This window comes from Lycorma delicatula, chromosome 10 (genome assembly GCF_047948215.1).
Source record: "Lycorma delicatula isolate Av1 chromosome 10, ASM4794821v1, whole genome shotgun sequence".
NCBI classification, from domain to species: Eukaryota; Metazoa; Arthropoda; class Insecta; order Hemiptera; family Fulgoridae; genus Lycorma; species Lycorma delicatula.
This window is the reverse complement of record NC_134464.1, coordinates 53,554,603-53,576,588: the sequence shown is the minus strand read 5'-3', so window position 1 is coordinate 53,576,588 and position 21,986 is coordinate 53,554,603. Positions and strand designations below refer to the sequence as shown.

Sequence of the window (21,986 nt, the reverse complement as noted above, 5' to 3'; positions counted from 1 at the left end):
CAGAATAGAATTGAACAAAATAATATTCTTGCATTCGGGGTTGATAACACCATAAATACTGAAATATACTGGTAGATTAAACTAGTGAACATTATATTTGAAAGAATTACTGGCCTATACGATGTAACAACTTCAATAATAGGATCTGGGTCAAAAGTAGATTCAAATATCATTAATTATTCTGAAACAAATACAACCGTTTAATTTGTACAATTATAACTAATAGAATCATAATAAGAGAAGTTCATGGGAAAATTCTCAGAAGAATGTAAAATTAAAATAGGAATAAAGCAAAGGGGTAGTTTATCGCTAATTCTTTTTAACCGTGTCTTAGAAAAATTAAGAGAACGGGAGAAAAAGATGAAAAAAATTTGTACACACCGTGAAATAACACCGGGTTGGAAGTTGAAAGTTATTTGAATTAATTGCCAAAACTTTCCTAATGACACTGCAATTTTCTCAAAAAATCTCACACAGTAGGAGAACAAGTAAACGGTATAAAAGAAATCACAGATAAAGTAGGGTTCAAAATTTCCTTCAATAAAGCATTACTGATAACCAATAACAAAAATTCAATTCAGAATGTGGAAAAATAAACGAAGTTAATAAATTTAAATATCTCTGAGAAATTATCCAAGTTAACGGTTTAGATAAAGAAGTCAGTCGGTTAAGAACAAGATGATGTTCTTACATTTTATTTTTATTAAAGAATTCTACTGTGAGCAACATAAAAAAAGTAAAAAAATATGATACAAATAAGGGAAAAAAGAAAACGCCCCTCAAACTGTTTCTCATATAATTTATAACTAATTATCTTAACCTCAAACAATCAGATTTTAGTTAATTCTTTGAATACTTTGTCGCAGTTATGCTAAAACTTAATGACCTAAGTTTAAATATATTACGGCAACATATATAATATACATAAAAATCCACCACCAGTTAGTTTGTTTATAAACTACCCAAATTAATAGTTAATAGTTAGTATATGATTAGTAGTTAAGACACAGATTCTTCTTATAAACTACCCAAATGAATGGTTAATAGTTAGTATATGATTACTAGTGAAGACAGGAGATAGTTAAGACAGATTTTTTTTTTATGTATATATTAATGTCACCATAATTAAGCAAAGCAAATTTTTTTTAAACATTAACATAGAGAAAATATCAATCGGCAACTTTTCTCCAAAGAAATAAAAAATTTAATCTGATTGAGGGGTTAAAATTATAATTATTATTACTGTTATGTGTATATTTTTATATAAACTATAATTTTAACTTATCCCTTTGTTTTTTATTATTTTTATTATTATTGAATGACCAAATGAAGTAAAAGTTCTTTTTGTTTTTCACGAATGTCCTGATTCTTTTAGTAATCGTTTCATGTTTTATTGTACAATTTATTTGTACTTATAAACCCTTCCTGCAAGTTTTTACAAATTTTAAGTAATTTTTACATATTGGTTAATATTTTTATCGTCTTTTTTCACAATTAAATATTAATTGCCTTCTATTTGTAATTTTGGTTTGAATCAACACTCTCAGAGTATATAATCGACTATATATATAAAGGCAAATCAAGTACATTAAGAACACACCGAAATTGTTGTGGACAAATTTCAAACAAATTAAAAGTACGAAAAAATTTAGGTACTCGGGTGAAGTTAACAGACTAAATGAAATGGACAAGGGAACAAACATTGTCAGTACCAGTAAATTCTAACATCCTATGGCCTTACAAAGAACATATACAATATGAAACAGATCTCAAGGACGGGCAAGATCAGTTACTATACAACGGTAATCCAAACGCAAAGCTCTGAACAAAGGGGAATAGGTAAATTGGAACTTGCTGAAAGACTGATACAAGGAAAATCCTAGGGCCCAGAAAGACTAACGAAAGGGGTCCAGAAGGAGAAGAAAGAATACGGTAATCGAAAGCGGTCAAAAGAAAGAAGGATGTTGGACATTGAAAGGATGAAGGAGTATTGGAGGGCTAAAAAACTAGCCGGTTAACTAATTTTTGTGATTCTACAGTGACCGGTGATGAAAAAAATTGTTTAAAGATTTTATAAGAGGTGATGGTTAAAGTCGGTTTGTGTCATGCGACTGAAGATGCAATTGGTTTCTGTTTCAACTTTCTAGAAATATGGAACCGCATGAAAATTAAACATAAATCTTAAATTATCTTTCATTGTAATTAATTAATTAATTAAAATGAGAAATAATTCATTTCATAACGATTAAGACCTCTTGTGTGATAAATTAATGAATATATCTTTTGATAATTAACATATGTAACAATAAAGCTGTGTAACATTTTTTAACTGTTTTTTGAAAACAAAAAGTATATTATTTTCAGTCAAACGGTGGGTTTGAGGGGTTGAAATTGAATTTTCTTTACGTTTTGAGGTACGAGAAGTACTAAAATATCATTCACTTAAAATTTAAGTTCCTTATATACATTAGCGTACATCATTTTCATTGAAACTTAGATATGCTGTAGTAGTGTAACTGAAGTTGTGCGTGTGAAAATTTGATGAAGACCGGTTGAGTTATTGAACTTATGAAGTGCATTGTACTGTGAAAATCAGTGCATTTCAGACTGCGAAATAGCGAAGGTCTCATAAATGAAAAGTTTGTCAAAACTGTGAGAGAATTCATTCTAATTACAGAAGTTTATTGTTTGAAATGTTTGGAGATGTGCATGTGTTAGTATGATTTTTTTGTTAAGAATGCTAGATATCACAATCAGATTTTAATTAACTGAAAATTACTTTTAAAAATCATGAAAAAATTATAGAAGTATAGTTTAAATAATAAGGTCACTTTTGTGTATCTAAAAAGCCTAATAACTTATTTATGTCCTATTTGAATTCTATATTACTAAAATAATATTAGATGAAAAATAATCTGTAAACATGTATAAAAGAATACGTGTAAAACACTACCGATTGTAAATAATGTAATATTACTGCTAATAACAACTGAATTCATTTTGTTATCTAGGATCTACAAGTGATCTCAGAACTAATGAAAGCATAATATTACTGCCAACTTATAGCATAATATTCTACTGGTCTCGTTCCATCATTCTAATAAACATTATCTAATTTAAAAATTTTAATTAAACAGTTACTTAAAAAATTCCAGTAATAACTGGTTTTAATTTTAAACCGATGCATTTTTGATTAAATTCATTGAATAATTACATTTTTTCTTTTTTTTTTTTCTTGAGGAAATGAACTAGCCATTACCCCAAAAATTTCTTAAGCTATAGATGCAAATTAAAATTTAAAGCAGCAGTTTATTCACAACAGCCTTGATATGAAAGCTGTCAGTTGAGGTAGTGCACCAGTTTACATAAACTGGTGCACTACCTCAACTGAAATAGTCAGTATATGCAATAATCCTTGGTGCATTTTTTTTTATTAATTATTTCAACAATAATTAATTTTTTTGCATACACCTTTTTTTCAGTATATGTCATAATGCCTAATCCATGCACTTTTCTATTAATTATTTAAACAATAATTAATCTTTCTGCATATACCTTTGTTTTCAGTATATGTCATAATCCCTAATGCATGCACTTTTCTATTAATTATTTAAACAATAATTAATCTTTCTGCATATACCTTTGTTTTCAGTATATGCCATAATCCCTAATGCATGCACTTTTCTATTAATTATTTAAACAATAATTAATCTTTCTGCATATACCTTTGTTTTCAGTATATGTCATAATCCCTAATGCATGCACTTTTCTATTAATTATTTAAACAATAATTAATCTTTCTGCATATACCTTTGTTTTCAGTATATGCCATAATCCCTAATGCATGCACTTTTCTATTAATTATTTAAACAATAATTAATCTTTCTGCATATACCTTTGTTTTCAGTATATGTCATAATCCCTAATGCATGCACTTTTCTATTAATTATTTAAACAATAATTAATCTTTCTGCATATACCTTTTTTTTCAGTATATGCCATAATCCCTAATGCATGCACTTTTCTATTAATTATTTAAACAATAATTAATCTTTCTGCATATACCTTTGTTTTCAGTATATGTCATAATCCCTAATGCATGCACTTTTCTATTAATTATTTAAACAATAATTAATCTTTCTGCATATACCTTTTTTTGTAGTATATGTAACAATCTTTGGCATACACATTTTTTATTATAAATAATTTAATTAATAAATTGATAAACATTTTACCAATAAATTAATAGATTGTAGAACTATTTTTCAATAAACTGCATTGCATAATCTTCACCTAATTTAGGCTGTAGCAAATTTCAACTGATAGCATCATCTTTTTTTTAAATTGTAGGAATTCATTTTATTTTTAAAAATATAAATCACCAAAATGGTGATAATATATATAATATATTAACCAAAATGTTGCCATGAAAGCATGGACAAAAGACTACAGCCTTGAAACAATTTTTTATTAAAAAAAATATATCTAATTTAAAAAAAGAAAAAATCATATTAACATAAAAATGTCATAGCAATAAATATTATATTAAATACAATTTAAATGATTTATCTATTTTATAAAAATCAATTTTTTAACATTACAAAGTCTAAAGCACGTGGCTTTATAATAAATCAGTAACCAGTCAAAATTGAATATTAATTTATATAATGAATTTAAATACTTAACAACTATTATTCCTCGCATAAATATGCTGCTTTTCAATAAGTTTACCCTCATTTTACCTTAAATCCAGGAAAATAACTTTTTAAGCTAATATCAAACGACGTGTTTTCCGTTCAGTTATACGACGTTAAATGCACATGTTTTAACAGGTTTGTGGGTTCTACAAAAGATTTGAGTCTGGTAATAATCATCCGCGGTCATCTGTTTTTGTTTATTAGATTATTTAAAAAAATACGTTTATAACTTTTAAATAAATAATATTTGTAAATAAAACTAAATAATATATATTAATTAATGTCTTAATTACAATCAGTTAATAGTTTTAATTATTTACTTCTTTATACAATTAGGTACTATTTTAAATACAGATCTCTTTATTTAAATTTAAGTTGGCAAAATGAGAGACCGTTGTTTTTTTTATCGGTTTTACTTAACGTGTATAATTATTTGTAACATGATTTTTTTTTACAATAGAAAATTTAATAAATAAAGTTACAAATATAAATAACAAACAACATTAAATAAAAATATTTTCAAAATATACATCTTTAGAAGAAATCCCGTAATCGGTTTAGTCTGATAACCTCATATGCTTCGTGATAATCAAATCATATGTTTCGCGATTTCTAATTTACTTAAACCGTTTTGTCTACCTAACCTACACAAGATAGGTAAATTTACTTATATGAAAAACTGTGTTCATAAAGGTATTAAATTCTTATTGTGTTATTTTAAATTAATTAGTTATAGTTAAGCTTAAGTATATCAAAAATTAATTAGATTACAAATAATCTTTTTAGTTTTAATGTAGTGAGGTTATATTACTTTTTTCTTCACTTGTGTGTAACTACTCGTGACAATGTTAAAAAAACTGCTGAAAAAATAATTTTATCGTGCGGTTGATACACACAACCAAAAAATTACGGAATCAGAGATTTATAGGGGGGTAAAAATTAATCCAATTTCATGGAATGAATACAGTATGTGGTTTCCAATATGACAGAATTTTAGAAACGTCTTTCATTGAAACTGTTCCGAAATCGACGATTTTCTTTTTAATCGATTATCGTAGATTTTTATATTAAAAAAATATCGTTACATCGTGTCCTCTTAACCTTCATTATATATGTTACCGCCCTCAGTAAAAATTTAAATTACTATTTTTTGAATTTATTTGTAAAGTTATTTTGTAATTTTGATCTGTAATACAAGATGTTTCTGTATTTTAGGCTAATATTATGCAACCTAATCTATTTGTCGGCCTCCGTGGCGCGAGTGGTAGCGTCTCGGCCTTTCATCCGGAGGTCCCAGGTTCGAACCCGGTCAGGCATGGCATTTTCACACGCGCTACAAATTGTTCATCTCATCCTTTGAAGCTATAACTTAACTGTGGACCTGGAGGTAAAAAAAAGTTAATCTATTTACACGTTTCATTAGTATGTAACCTCTGATGTCATTTTTATAATACATTTAGCTTCAATTATTGTAATATACGTATAAAATAAAACAGATCGTTAAATTACGTGTTAATATTAATTTTATTATAGTCAACAGTATGAAAATAATAATTGCGAGAAGATGTACTTGTCGGATAAAACGTTATGGGTTCGATTTCGGGTTACGATTGACATTATTATCAGAATTCATAACGTGAAAAAAAGCAATTTAAAAAAAAAATGCGCGTGATAGTGAGCGTTTAACTCGCGTGGTGCGAGTGATAGCGTCTCGGCCTTTCATCCAGAGGTCGCGAGTTCGAATCCCGGTCAGGCATGATATTTTCACACAATAAAATTGCTATTTCATCTCATTCTGTGAAGCGATACATAACGGTTGGCCCGGAGGAAAAGAAAAAAAAAAATTGCGGATATTCTGGATGTTGTCATTGCGAGAAAAATAAATTTAAAAAAACCGATTATAAATGTATTAAAATTATTAAATTATTATTATGTAATTAAAATTATTATTTTAATTCAATAATTTACTACTATTAAATATTCACTGTATTAGGTTGGAGGTTTAGTGGAAAATTTGATGTGAATTAAAATTTCAACCGTGACCGGGATACGAACCCGGGACCGGTAATTAGTTTATATGCGCTCAAGTATTACATAATATTTACTTACATAAACTTAAAAGAATCGTAATAGAAAGTACATGCGATAGAAGATAAAAAGTCTGAAATTTTATAGGATGTGATTTTTAGTGACGATCTAACAAAATAATTAATTTAAAAATATAAAAAATAATATGTAATTTTAAGTTTGCTTTCACCGGTTTATTTTATTAATTTAATTAGTTTTTTTTTTGTTGTTTTTTCTTAAGCGTTATACGTAAATATAATTATTGAGAAAAATACTAATTCTAAGCCGAGAACTGAATCTGAGATCTTTAGTTTACTCATATTTTCAATATATGAAACCTGGCTAAACCGGCTAAAATTGTGATCCGGTGTCAAGTCGAGAATAAAATCCGTATCTTTTAATATATCAATCGGTTTCTCTACTGCGTTACCGAGGTGACAAAATTGATTACAGAAATGAAATGAGACACGAAAAATTATAATTATATGTTACTTGGTAATCTCTAATTATAATTTTTGAATTAAATCCATACTAAATGTGTGTTTGCGAACACAAACATAAATATTAAACTTTCGTTGTTGGTCGGTTGGTTTATGATAGATGAAACAATGCAGTCTAGGAAGTGCACTTTAGAGGGCGGTCTTGTTTTCGTAATTTATTTTTGCTGTGGCGGTTGAAGGTTTGTTGTTTATCCGTTTGTTGCAGCGCTGGGAGCGCAGAGAAATTACGTGGTGACAGAACGAAGCTTATGAAATACACCGGTCAGTCTCGGGTTGTTTACGCAGTTCAAATTAGGTTATCGTTTCTGTGTTCACTGTTGTTTAACTGCTATTGTTACATCTTGTACATTATTTTAGATGATCCTTATTATTGACTGAGGTAAGTTTTTCTTATATTATTTTAGTATAGCTTAAAATAAGTGTTATTATTTTTGTTTGCCTGTTGTAGGTACTTATGCGGTTTGTTCCACCCCAAACGAAACTTTAATTGCTATGACGATGCAAAAAATGTGCTAACAATGAAAAATGCTTAACGGGCATTAAATTGAAACAGAAAGACCTGATTAACCAAATTTTATTTGAAAATTACAAACGTCAAACAAACCTTTAATTGTAAGGCTCCTCTGAAACGTGTTTACAAAAATAAAGAAGCGTTATAAGGATACCTTTTACGACACATAGGTATATTCGCTCAAATATGACTGCAAAAGTTCTATGTGGGTACCAAAACGTTGGTTATGCATTTCTTTTGTCTTTTGCCATGTTGATTCTATGTAATAGATGTATGCACCGGTTTGTCGTAGATTAAAGCTACTGCAAGGCAAATAATTGAGATCACCAATCGAATCATCCGTTGAAGTGAATGATTGTATTTCTTGAATACCTTTTAATTCATAGCCAATAACCTGCGACCCATTTTGTCATATTTGAAATACATCAGACTTCAGTGGTATTCGGATTACTATCAAACTGAATCCTAATTATTGTTAATAGCCTATTTTTGTTTCCAGAATCATTAAAGCAGTCGCTATTATCTGTCTTCAAAAATGCATACACCTTTTTCACTTCATCACCTTCATCAGTAGAAGAATGTACTAAAGGGAAATGCAGCTGTTTTTCAAATTTTTTTCCCATTTTCCCAAGTCTTTGCAATAAAACGTAAACTAAAGTTAATCAACTGCTGAAAGATTAATACATTATTTGATCTTGAAGTCCAATTAACTGACTGCATGATTCAGGCTGTTTTTTCTAGCATCAAGTAGTTCTTTAATTGATGTAGTTCTATTTTAAATTCATTAGAAGTGAACGCTATCTCATTTAGAGTTTACAGCTACGTATAAGGTGTTATTGTTTTTAATAGTATTTTTTATCACTTGTAAATCAACAGTCTTGTTGATGATTACAGGCTTATTTTGAAAAGCCTACCTAACTTTCTAACATAACCTAGAACAATGACTTGCAATAACTTAATATGATTACGAATTCTAACTAATTTTATTTATCCTTATTATTAGTTTTGTAAAAATTATTTCAATTATATATAATTAAGACCCCTGGTAGTAAGACATACAAATAAGAAAGTGTAAGGTTACAGTTAAAAAAAAATTATATCGATATGATATAAATATTCTGTGTCTACAAAAGTTTATGTTAATACTACCAGTAAATAATTAAAATTAGATGGATCAAATCTTTTAATAGCTTAAAAAGCTTCTCATCAGCATGAAGAGGTGTTAGGTTAGAATGTTTACTTTATTAACATTTTAATAATTAAAGACGATAGTAATAACCTTATCTTTTATCCAAAGCAGTTCAGTTAAGAACTAAATTCATCATAATTTGACGTCTATTCATGACTAATTATATACATAAACAGCTAGGTTAGACACTGCATTAATTCAAAACATAAATGCAATAGTGGTGGACATAACACAACCCATGTTTAGGACAAAAGTGATAGAATAGTTATATCCCTAATGCGAACTGGACTTAGGAAAGGAATATTATATATTGCTTTGAACCAAACAAACCTAACATATCATAGGATAGTTCGGTTTATCTTACTGAATGGACATAAGATATTTTTATGCTTTCTACTTTGTTAAGTACTTTTTAACATACAAAAAGTACTTTGCTTCCAAATAGGGCCAATGAACATATTATCATGAAAAATAGACCTAGATATCCTCGTTCAGAGGTACAGATATATCAAATGATGAAGAAACTAAAACACATAATATTAAACATTTTTTATTTTTAAACAAACTGTTTGTAAAATAATTTCTTGAAAGAAGACTTGAAAAAATTAATTTAGAGACATAGTTGCTGTGATCAATTTTTTAGGTATTGTTCACAAAATACAGTCCATTATTTTATGTTATATTTATACATGAAGAAATCATGGATTGGGTCTGTGTGTATAAGGTTTTGTAATGTAAATTTCTGTTTTTGATTGTATATTTCATTTTATTGATTTATCTTTAATTGATATAACAGGAAGAAAAGGAACTCACAGACATGGAAGTACATTTACATCGAACTAAAGCTTTATTAGGAGAAAAAATAATTAGATTAAAACATCTTGAATTGTCATTGGAACAGTTGTCACCTACTCCAACACACTTTTCTCCCTCAAATTCGTTATCAGAACCATCACATAGCTCAGGTTTTAGTGGAAGTGATGTGGATTCAGCTGCTTACGGTAAGAATTTTTTAGAAATTTATTTTTAGTAGGGATTCGGAGGCTTGGCAATACCCAATGGATATTAGGCTTATTTTGCAGTTCCTATACATAAAAGAGGGCTCACATATGAGGACCAGTATCAAGGATGCGGGTCCTCTATATCTTTAATCTAGAGGACCTGGTGGGATCAGACCTGCAGAACTATAAGGGCAAGTCAAAAATTATCTACACTTTCACCATAACACATTCAACATTGTCATACTGCCTTTCGATGTTCATTAAAATCAGTTATCATTGGGAATTCTTATGCAGTTAGAATGAGATTAAAAATAATTTGAAAAATAAGAACTACTGTTAAAGAAATTTGTTTTAGTACAAACTAGTTTAATACCCTTATCACCGACAGCTTTTTTATCACTGAAGTCACATATTCTGAATTTATTAAGACAGAGGGTTAGAAAATTGTATCTTCTATAATAGATGTATGGCAGAAAATTACTTGCCAATATATTAAACACATACTTTGAATTATTACCTAGTGGGAAATTATACAAGGGATATCTCTAAAGTAAAGACCACTGGGAAATTTCTCTCCTTAGGTTGGCATACCTGTGTTATTCATGGCCACACTAGTAATGTATACTCTGCATTGTTGTCACATTGTAATATGTTTGATTATGTGTGTACATTATAAAATGAATAGGAAAATCAATGTTGCCATCGACTGAAATACGTGGAATCATACGTCTTTTAAATCATCAAAACATTAAGCCAGCTGAAATTCATAGGTATTAGGTTTCTGTGTATGGTGATAATGTAATAAATAAAAGAAACGTCCGAAATTGTGTGAAAGGTTTAGAAATAACAGAATTAATGTGCATGATGAAGAACGTTCAGCAAGGGCTAGTTGAAACCCGTCAATGATGAAATCAGAAAAGATCATCACTCAACGATCTCAACCTAGGCGTTCTTTTCCCTTATGTTTCAAGAGCTGTTATCGGTTGCATTGTTCATCACCATTTAGGCTTCAGAAAGTTTTGTGCACGTTGGGTGCCGCACATCTTAACGAAACGTCACAAAAAATCCGAATGGGATCTGCTTTGGAATTTTTGATGCACTGCACAGAAAAAGGTGATGAGTTCCTTAATTCAATTATTAATGGAGATGAAACATGGATTTTGTATTATACGCCAGAGAGAAAACAGCAGTCAAGTGAATGGCGTCATCCTCAGTCACCAACCAGACCAACAAAGGTCAAACTACCACAGCCATTTGGATGCAATCCAATGGCCACAGTCTTATGGAATCAATTTGACATACTGTTGGTTGATTTTATGCCACGTGGAACACTATAAATGCAGAAGCCAGTTGCGAAATTCTATGTACAAGGCATGTTTTTAAAGTAAGTACCATTTTGAAATTTAATAAAACAAGTACACTATTCTTAACAATTTTTTTTTTACGTGAAAGCCTGTACTTAAATCTACTTTTCTACATAATTCCCACCAATATTAAGGTACTTGTATCGTGCAACCAGGTTTTGAACATCGTCATCATAGAAGTCTGCCGCTGATTTAATAACCACTGTAACACAGTCGCTTTGATATCGTCATCGTCATCATGGCGCTGACCACCCAAATGTTTCCTCAAATGCAGGAACAAGTGGTAGTCACTGGGCACTAGATCGGGGCTATATGGAGGATGATCAAGTTGTTCCCAGCCAAATGATTCAATGAGTTCTTGAGTTTGATTAGCCACATGTGGATGGGCATTGTCATGAAGCAAAAGGATCGCTTTACTCAGCATGCCACACCTTTGGATTACACGGCGCAGTTTTTTTAAGGTCTACAATACATTATAGAGTTTATTATGTCACCACAAGGCAAAAACTCCACCAGCAACACCACCTTCCTGTCCCAAAACACTATATACATGATTTTCTAGTCCGAAATTGTTTGCTTAAACTTCACTTTCTTAGGTGATGTTGAATGCTGTCATTCCGTGTATTGCTGCTTTGATTCCGGTGTAGTGTAAGTCACCCATGTTTCGTCGCCTGTGACAATTTGGCTTAAAAGATCATCACTCTTTACATTGTATCACTCAAGAAAAGTTAACACACTGCCTAAATGTTTGGTTTTGTGCACCTCAGTCAACATTTTCAGTACCCAGCATGAGCACAATTGTCAATAATTTAAGCATTCGGTCACAATTTCATAGACAACACTTCTTGAAACTTGAGGAAACTCTTCAGATAGCAAAGAAATCATAAAGTGTCTGTTCTCTCTCATTTTTTTGTCAACTTTCTGCACCAATTCTTCAGTAATGACAGAGGGTCATCCATTCCATTCCTCATTATGAACATTCTGGCAGCCATCTTTAAAAGCGTTAACCTATTTTCATACCATTCCATCGCTCATAATGTTTTCTTCATACACTTCACTGATCTGACAATGAATTTCAGCCACTTTCACACCTTTAGCACTAAGAAAACAAATCACACCACGTATTTCACAGTCGACAGGATTCTTGATCAATGAAGACATTTTAAATACTCACAAACAAACGTAAACACAGTTGAATATTTCCATAATGACATCTGTGGCTTGCCAACGGATGCAGGTACATCGTGCACATGTGTGGAATGCCGACCACAGCATAGCAGTGGTGGAATTTCAAAACAGTACTTTAAAAACACACCTTGTAAGTTACAGTGCGCCATTCAAAATTGGTGACGTAGGTGACTTACTGACGGTGTTGTCCTGATGCACGATAATGCACGTCCACATGTTGCATGTCCAACACGTGATTTACTGAGAACATTTGGATGGGAAATTTATGATCACCCACCATGTAGTTTGGACTTAGCTACTTCTGATTACCATTTGTCTAGAAAATTGAAAGAAGTTTTGAGTGATAAGCAATTCACAGGTGACGATGAACTTAAAAATACTCTTAATCAGTGGCTAAATGGACTGGCGGCAGAAGAATATGACAAGGATATATTGAAGCTGGTGTATCACTAAGATAAATGTTTTAAGTCTTGTGGTGATTTTATAGAGAAGAACTATAAGAGAAATAAAAAATATTTATAAAGTTTTCAGAATAAATCTTTTTACAATGAAAAGGTCTTTACTTTAGAGATAACATCTTGTATTTTATTAATTTTTTTACTAGATAATGTATAAAGTGATTATTATTAGCATATTAATAGTAAATATTTATTTTTATTATTAATAAATGCCATATTGTTTAGGTTCAATTTTCTTAAAATCTGGCACCATTGGTATTACACAATTTATATAAAAATAAAGTATCAACTTGCTAACAGTTGTGAGTATTGACTATCCATTCGCTTTCAGATTATTCCTGCATCATCAGGGATTACTGATTAATTATGAATTTTATAGTGTCCTTATAAATTTTTATAAATGGGAATTAAAATGAAAATAAAATTTAAAATTATGTTCATAACAGTTGATTATTGGTTGTCAATAGTTAAAGTAAGTTAAATAAGTACTATTGACAATCAACTGTTATGAACATAATAATTTTAAAGTTTATTTTCATCTTAATTCCCATTTATAAAAATTTATATGCACAACTATAAAATTCATAATTATTCAGTAAACCCTGATGATGGAGGAATAATATAGTCAACACTCATAATTGTTGGTAAGTGGATACGTTATTTTTATATAAATACCACATCATTTAACAAAGGATATGTATTACAAGAAATCCCTTTTCAAAAATATAAAATTGTAACATTACAAGACAGCAAGCAATATTTCCAGAAGATTATTTGGGGCAGAATTTACAAAAATTTTTAGAAAAAGAAATCAGCAAAATAGATTAAAAATTTAAGAAAAAAAATTCTAAATGACTTGACAAGATGAAAAGAAAGATGAGTGAAAGGGCAAAGAGTTTTTGGAAAAGAATTAAGTCTGGGCTTTGTAAATGTGATCCTTAGAGAGATATCTCAGATCGAGAGAGAAAAAAGAATCAGTTGTTAAACTTTTTAACAATATTGCAAGTAGAAGTAAAACCAGTGTTATCAAGAAGTTTCAAACACTTATTAAGTGTTTCTTATTATTAAGAACCACTCTCACCCTATCAAAATATCATTAAATATGTTCCATTGCATATGATCTTACCTTTACTGTTTTCAAATTAATAATGATTTAGCATCTTCATCATTCGCTACTAAAATACTTAGTATGAGGATCGTCCAGAAAGTAAAAGCTGTTTTTGTTTTGTAAATTGTATTGTATTACATAATAATCTATATTTTTTAAACTATTTTTCACATAATTACCTCCTAAGTTCAAGTGTTTGTCAAATTGTGATACCAGTTTTTTTTCCAAAGAAGAAGTCTTTTGCCAGTCCATTAAACCATTCTCGAACAGCAGTCTTGATGTCGTCTGCACTTTCATGTAACAGAGACCATGAATGAACAGGAAAGTTATCACTAAATTCATCTAATGTGAAATGCCGTTTTTCTTTAATATTTCTATCAATTTGCTCTTGCAGCTGTTCAATAATGAAAGTAGGATGTCCTAAGCATTGCTCATCAGAACAGATGTTTTCCCTGTCATGAATAAACGACACTATTTTCTTATGTTTTCTTCATTCATTACACTGTCATCATATACAACAGTAATTTGAAAATGAATTTCCACAGGACGAACACCTTGTGCATTCAAAAATCATATGATTGATTGTACGTCACAGTCGATTTATTTTTATTTTTTTCAATCTTTTTATTCATTATAAACACATAAAATCACTCCATAATATGCAGCTACAAATTTTTGTACAGCACTAGCAGTACAACTGAGACCAGTTGGCCTTAACCCACTGTTGTGTGACACTACACACATGCAATGCATAAATAGTTTTTACTTTCTGGACAGCCTTCATATTATAATAATTTGTTGTTCCAACACATTGTTGGTTTGTTTTTATAGAGCTCATTTCCTTTAACTGGAATAATATTAGAGATACCACTGATATAATTCAGCTTCAAACACAGTCTCTATTTCTTATTTTTAATATAAAATTAAACTTAAGATACATTTTTTCATAACTTTCCTTTTCCTGGGTGTTATATCTCTATTTTTGATTACATTATTAATTTTAGATGTGCTAAGTCCTATGTCAATAGTTATGTGATCTTTTATACCTGTACCAAACATGCATGTCACATTTTCTTATTGAAAATTATGAATAATTCAACCAACTCATGGTCAATATAGGCAGAATAATTTGTAATTCTATAGAAACATTTATTAAAAATCCAAAGTGAAACATAACAAATTATACCGATAGATATTTAAATTATTAGAATTGGTTTTGAGTCCATACTACTTGCTGTCAAAATATTTCTATTAGGTGTGCAGAGTAACTCTCCTTTGGGTCATTTAATAAGTTAATGTAAGGTATTCATTACAATTTGTACTCATCCCAAAATAAACATTCTAATCTTTCAATACTTATTCTAATAATGGTAAATCAGCAGCCGTAAAATTAATTTCTATATCCCAGCAAAAAATATTTTTGTTAATAAAAATTATTCATCATTTTAATGTATATATTTATGATATTTGAAAAATGGATTATAATTATTGTTGTTAAATAAATTCTCAATTATAAATCCATATTTCAGTTAACACTATAATATTAAGAAATTCATTTAAGCAATGCAACTCGGCCAGAAAAGAGTCAAAATCTGTTCAAATTATTTTGCATAACAAATTTAATATTATTTTCAAATCCTGAAACACTATCTGAATTCAAAAATTGTGTATTGACCAATGTGCTTAGATTATCAACACTAACAGTTTGTAATGTAAAGAAAAAAAATACAATTACAATAAATTACCAAGTAAATAAAAAAATATATATTAAAATAAAAATAAAATACAATTTCACAGCATTTCAAGATGATCTGTTACTTTATTTGATAACTTTGTAACTTTCGTATCTAACTTTTAGATCCAAAATTTTCTCTACAATATTTTTACCTGCTGTGACTTGTAAGTATCTGTATACTTCAGAATATTTAGTACTATGAGCTCCAACAAACTACCAGCCAAATAATAATTATTTATAGTTATATATATAATTATATATTATTATAATATATATAATTGTATATAGGATCAACTATAGATATTCCAATATGTTGGGTGAAAAAGATCTTGTGCACATCTCCTTTGTTTTAAAATTTCCTCTTTAACATTTTTTCAAACAAACTTTGTTGAAAGTTTTATTTTATTCATGAGATATTATACACCATGAATAGGCCAAACTGTGATCAATGAATCTTACATTGATATCCTTCATTGTCTTTAGAATGCTCAGGAAAAACATTCTGAAATGAAAACAAACATGCAGGTTGTTTTACATGTAGATATATCATTATGCAATGTAGCATGGATTGTCCCCTCGAACTTTCCTGACTCAATACTACTTGATTTCTACTTTTCTCCCCATTTAAAATAACACTATAAGGAAAGCAATGCAAGCAGATAGTTTATATCAGTGAATTAATAAAGCAACTAAGGATTTTTCTAAGAATCAGTTCCAGGAATGTTTCAAAAATTTCATTACTTTGAAAAATGTGTAACCACTAAAGATAAATATATTGAAAAAAATATAATGTAAAACATTTTTATTGAATATAGTTTTAATAAAATAAACTGTGTCTGAAAAATATGAAAGTTGCAGCATCAGTATAGAGTTATTTTTTGCTAAATAATCACAAATTAATAGTGAAATGTGAGCTGGAACATTATTGTGGTGCAAAAACCAAGAATTGTTTGCTTACATTCATGGTTGTTTTCTTTAGACTGCCTGACTGCCTCATGTAAATTTGCAAAGTAATACTATTTGTTGACTGTACAACCTTATAGTAAAAAAATTCATAATGATGCCATTGTATAAAAAAAAAAAAAAAAAAAAAAAAAATAGTAAGAGAACCCCAACATTTGATTAAACTTGGAGTGATTTTTTCTGTCTTGGTTCATCAGGAAGCTACCATTGGGATAATTGGACCTTCCTTTCAATATTGTAATAGTACATCCACATTTCATCACCTGTTATAATGACACATTTGAGTCAGATTCTGAGTCATTAATGATGTCAGCTATTGTTGGGTGATGTTGCTTTTGTTAAAAATTCAACAGATTTGGGAAAACTTTTGCCGCTTCTGATACCCAAAATGTCAGTCAAAATTATGTAAGAGTCACACCTCTTCAGCAGCTTCTTTAACAGTGATTCCACAATTATTGACTACAATGTCTTTTATTGGTTGTTGATGTGTTAGGATCCAACCACTTTGTCGTTTTCAGTCACCTTAAAACCATTTGTATCACTCATAAATCCTTGGTGCCGACGTAAAATCATCAGCCAAAAGCCTTCAGTGCTTCATCACCACTTCGGTGCACTTTTCTTTTTTTTTAAAGCAGATCCTTTCCTTTGTCATTTAAACAAAATAAATCACCACTTGTGATAAAATAATTACTCAATTCCCAAATTTTAAGTATCTAATATGACCAAAAATATTGATGTACATTGTAGACAGTCCTGCCACTGCATAAGAAAAATACAAACTCAATTGAAAAAATGTAGCACACAAGACTAAAAAATTCTGATTACTTTTTTATCACATTTGGTGTGTGTGTATATATATTTTTTTTAAATTAATTTTATATCATTCCTTTTTTTAGCCAAAATAAACAGCCGTCCTCAATGTTATTGGACTGATGCATCATTTAATGTTCTGCAGAGTCTTGAAAACATTAATTGTGAAATTAGAGAAATATGGACAATTCTTGGAAAGCAGCAGATTCCAGGTAAATGTGTAATAACTATTTTTAATAATGGGTTTTTTTATGATATTCCTACAAACAAAACTTCCGATGACAGTAACTTATTTTTATAGTTTAACAACAATAATATACCGTAGTTGTCATACCTTATAATATACCTTAGTTGTCATCAGCTTTGTTAGCTGTCCTCGAAACTGCAAAAATGTCTTTAAGTGTAATTAAACAGTCAGAAATACTGAATAAATCTGCAAAAGCTTGGATAAACTCAAAAATAGGTTGTTAAAAGATACATAAATGAAAATAAACAAAACAAAGAAATTTACTATGTACTTCACTGTATAGAAAACTCCATATTTTAATAAAAATCTTAAAAAAAAAGATTGTATCTCAATTTCTCACTTTGGTCCAAAGTTTCAAAATGGTCAAATAACATCTTTTGACTGTTATGCATGACCAGTAACATTATGGAACCCCTTTGTACATAATGTATAGTATCTCAGTTATTTAATAGCAATTTTGTGTACTGTTCTTTGTAAAATGTCTGGAAATTAAATTTGATTCATCAGTGTTCTTGAACTTTTGATTCATTTGTTCAACAGTTTCTTTCCTCAGGCCCTCTTCTTCTTTCATCATCATTCATTCATTCATTCTCAAATGAAGGGCTTTGCTAACCTTACAACATTTCCACTTTATTTTCCTTTCAGTATTACTTTAGACTCAAAAATCTCTGACATTCAATGTAAAATTTGACAGTATTTAAGACTTTTAGCTTTGAGATTCTGAAAAAATTTGAGTTCTTAACCAGTTGATTTGTTTAAAGTTAAGATAGCATTACTCTCACAGGAAAGCAAATTACAATTAATTACTAACATGACATTTGATAGATACCAATTTGATTGATTGAATCTGTTGCACTTGGGCAATCATACTGTTGCTGATTACTTTTTATTAGCACCTTGCCCTTACTTATGGCATACATCTCTCAGTTTCCATCTTTGTAAGTTTTCTGATATTTAATGGCCTATAATCATAGTACTTAAAACTCTTTAAAATGTAAATAAATTCAAGCAAAGATTAAAGATTAATTTTCTGTAAAAGTATATATTAATATGTATAATTTAACAGGAACAATAACTCCAGTACTGGAGCCCTGTAAGGATTGTGTGATGTCATGCATTTCATACCGCCAGAGATCAAACAAAACATTGTAAAATTTAGACAGTTTAAATTTATAGGTAATTTATTAATACTTGAAAAAATGTAAACATACAAATTTTTTTATCTAATGGTTAAATGTTTTAATTTATTTTTATATGTTCTTTTTTTGTTATGAACATAAAATTTTTGAATTTAGAAAGTTAAATTTTCAGGACGTTTACAATCACTAAACAGAGAAGTAAATAAGCATGCAGTTGTGTAAGAATAGAAACATAAAATATAGAGAAAACTGATAATGTTAAAAGAGTTATCATTGAGTTGGATGCTGACTGTGATAGGGAGAACATCATCTATTAATGTGATTCGATTCTTTATTTTCATAAATGTAGAGTGTAGAAATAGCATCAAAGATATACAGTTGTACAGTTAAAAGGGTGCAACTATAAATACATGTGTAGAATTCAAAAACCACTTCTCCAGTTTAGAAACACCCTCTGTGTAAAAGGGTTTCTGTTTTAGCCATTGGTGTAGCTTGTTCTTGAATGTCTTTGGTGCTTAATTTTTCATGTCATCTGGCAGGTTGTGTATAGTACTCCCTTGTACTTGGAGTAGAGGCTCAGGCAGTGTATGGCAGCATAAATTTTGTTGAGTTGCATGTGTTGAGGGTGATGGGCATCTCTGAACCTGTTCTGTGGAGATGGTATCTAGTACAACATCACTGGTACATAATGGCACCACTGTTAGTATCTAAGCTCCTTGAAAGCTGTCCTGCAACTCTCCTGGTAGTCAAGGCCTGCCAGGCACTTGATTGTTTTTAATTTGTTGAATCATGACTCTCTGTGTGGGAACTATCAAGATATTTAGTTGTGTGTTCTGAAAGAGCCTTGAGCTCTGTAGTCTTTCCTGAGCCTTTCGTTCTAGATTATAGAGTACATATACAATTTTTTCGCATTTAAGAGTAGGTCATTTTCATTGCAGTATGTTTTGGCTGTGTTGTAGGCTGCTTGTGTATCACTATTTAGTTGGGCTGTTTCCTTTTACTGTTAAGGGTATTTTTTTTTGCGTTGACTGTGAAGTGAAAAAACGAAACTGCTCCAGTGTGTTCTGTTGGTATTAATGCTGATTTCCTGAAAGTTTCATGCATTTCTGTGCAAAAATTAGCAAGGCTTTTATAAGAAAACTATGAATTTATATGAACTATTAAATACAGTTTGCTATTTACTTACAACCATTTCTATTTGTTTATTGACCTTGAATATTATTTACTGGTTTTACTTGCCTTACTGTAATCTCCAATGCACGATATAAATTGCCTTTTAGTGCAAAAGGTAAAATAATACCACAGAAAATCATTGCTAATAAAATAAATTTTTCTCGATTAAGAAAGTACTTATTTAATAATGAAATAAGCAAAATTACTGGAATTTTGATTGATATAAAACTCAGTTTTAAAATTTAAAGAAAGAAATTGAGTTATCAGTCAGAGTAACTAATTTAATTAACAATTTATCAAAGAGATTGAATTTTCAAAAATTACATTATCAATAATGTTGAATCAGATGATTTAAATTTTACAAAAAGATTGGGTAAAAAAATAAATAATGATCTGAATAATAATAAAATGGCTGGCACCATGCAATCACACAAAGCAATATCTCCTGATAAATATTTTAAGTGTCTCCTGTTGAAAATATTTATTAGAGTAGTGACGATATTAAAAAAAAACCTAAAATTTTTCTTTTGATTGTCTTTGTTATCTGTGAAGAATATACATCTTGATCCCTCAATTATAAGTATGGAATAGTTGCTTTGTGTCAAGCTAGAGAAGGCTCTATTAACATGTTAAATGTAATTTATTAAAAAAAAATGGTTTAAATAGATGCTATTTTGTAATCAAAGATTCCTCTCTGAAGAACTGTATCAAGCAGCTCAATTATATAGTATTAGAAAAATATTTTGTAACATTTAGACCGATCAAAATAACTCATTTAGAACGAAAAAAAATTTTATTACCTAGACTTTTATAAGTGGAAATGGTAAAGGGGCTTATAATAAACATTAAAAAAAAGTAAATGCATGAGTGGGGGTTGTGAATGGTTGATTTTGGTGAGTTGGGGGTTAAAAAAAAATTTTCCAATATAAAAGTTGTAGTTCATGCTTGTTGTAGATTTGATGAAGAGAAGAGAAGGACTGTTGCAGTTACTCTATTCTCTATTTACTGTATTCTCTAAATTGACATTACTTGATGAATTTTTGCCTCCCTCATAATTTGTTGATATCTTCTCCCATGTTGTCATTCTCCCTTTTTTCAAGCCTTTATTTTTCCATGAAATATATTCTTGGGTGATCTCTTGGCATCTTACTGAGGAATTGTTTGTGATTTGAGGTCATGTATAAATCATGCTGTTTTATCATTTCCACTTATTCTCCAATAAGTTTTCTTATTGTTTCCATTGCTCTTAAAGCCTTCCTTTTCTCAACATTTCTCTCCACTTATACTAAGTTCCTCCAAGCTTATAAACCATAAGACACTTTTTTTTTGTAGTTTTTGGTTTTCATTACTTTCTGTTCTTTGTTGATCTTTTCACTTCAATATAATTAATATATATCAGCTGTTTTTTTAAATGCCAACCTTTCTCTTCCTCTATAACGTGTACGCATTATACATCCCTTTGGACCCAAATTAGCTGAAACTGGATGTCGTAATAAATTATCTATCAACCTATTCGGATCTTTCTAAGACTATCATAAACTTACCTCTTCTAGTCTTCTAAGTCTTCTAGTCGAAATAGAAAAAAACTTTATTATAACAAAATAAACTTATATATTTATATATATGCTATTTTTCTACATATTCACCATTCACTGCAGTACATTTTTTATATTGACTTACCAGCTTCATTATTCCATTACTGAAGAATTCTCCTGCCTGTGATTTAAACCAATTAATTACTCTGTGTCGCAATTCCTCATCATCTTCAAACTTCTGCGATGCAAGCCATTGTTTTAAATGGAGAAAAAGGTAATAATCACTCTGTGCAAGATCCAG

General features: G+C 29.6%; 1 protein-coding gene across 2 annotated transcripts in view; it reads left to right on the top strand.

Annotated features, from left to right (window-relative positions):
* Positions 1-21,986, top strand: part of LOC142331469 (uncharacterized) — a 118,254-nt gene that overhangs the window by 75,572 nt on the left and 20,696 nt on the right. For both annotated transcript variants that reach the window (XM_075377404.1, XM_075377403.1), the window contains 4 exons: positions 5,913-6,084; positions 7,470-7,643; positions 9,761-9,965; positions 17,678-17,803. In XM_075377404.1, the coding sequence (XP_075233519.1) occupies positions 9,782-9,965; positions 17,678-17,803 (310 nt within the window). In that variant the 5' untranslated portion in view covers positions 5,913-6,084; positions 7,470-7,643; positions 9,761-9,781. The remainder of the gene's footprint in view (positions 1-5,912; positions 6,085-7,469; positions 7,644-9,760; positions 9,966-17,677; positions 17,804-21,986) is intronic.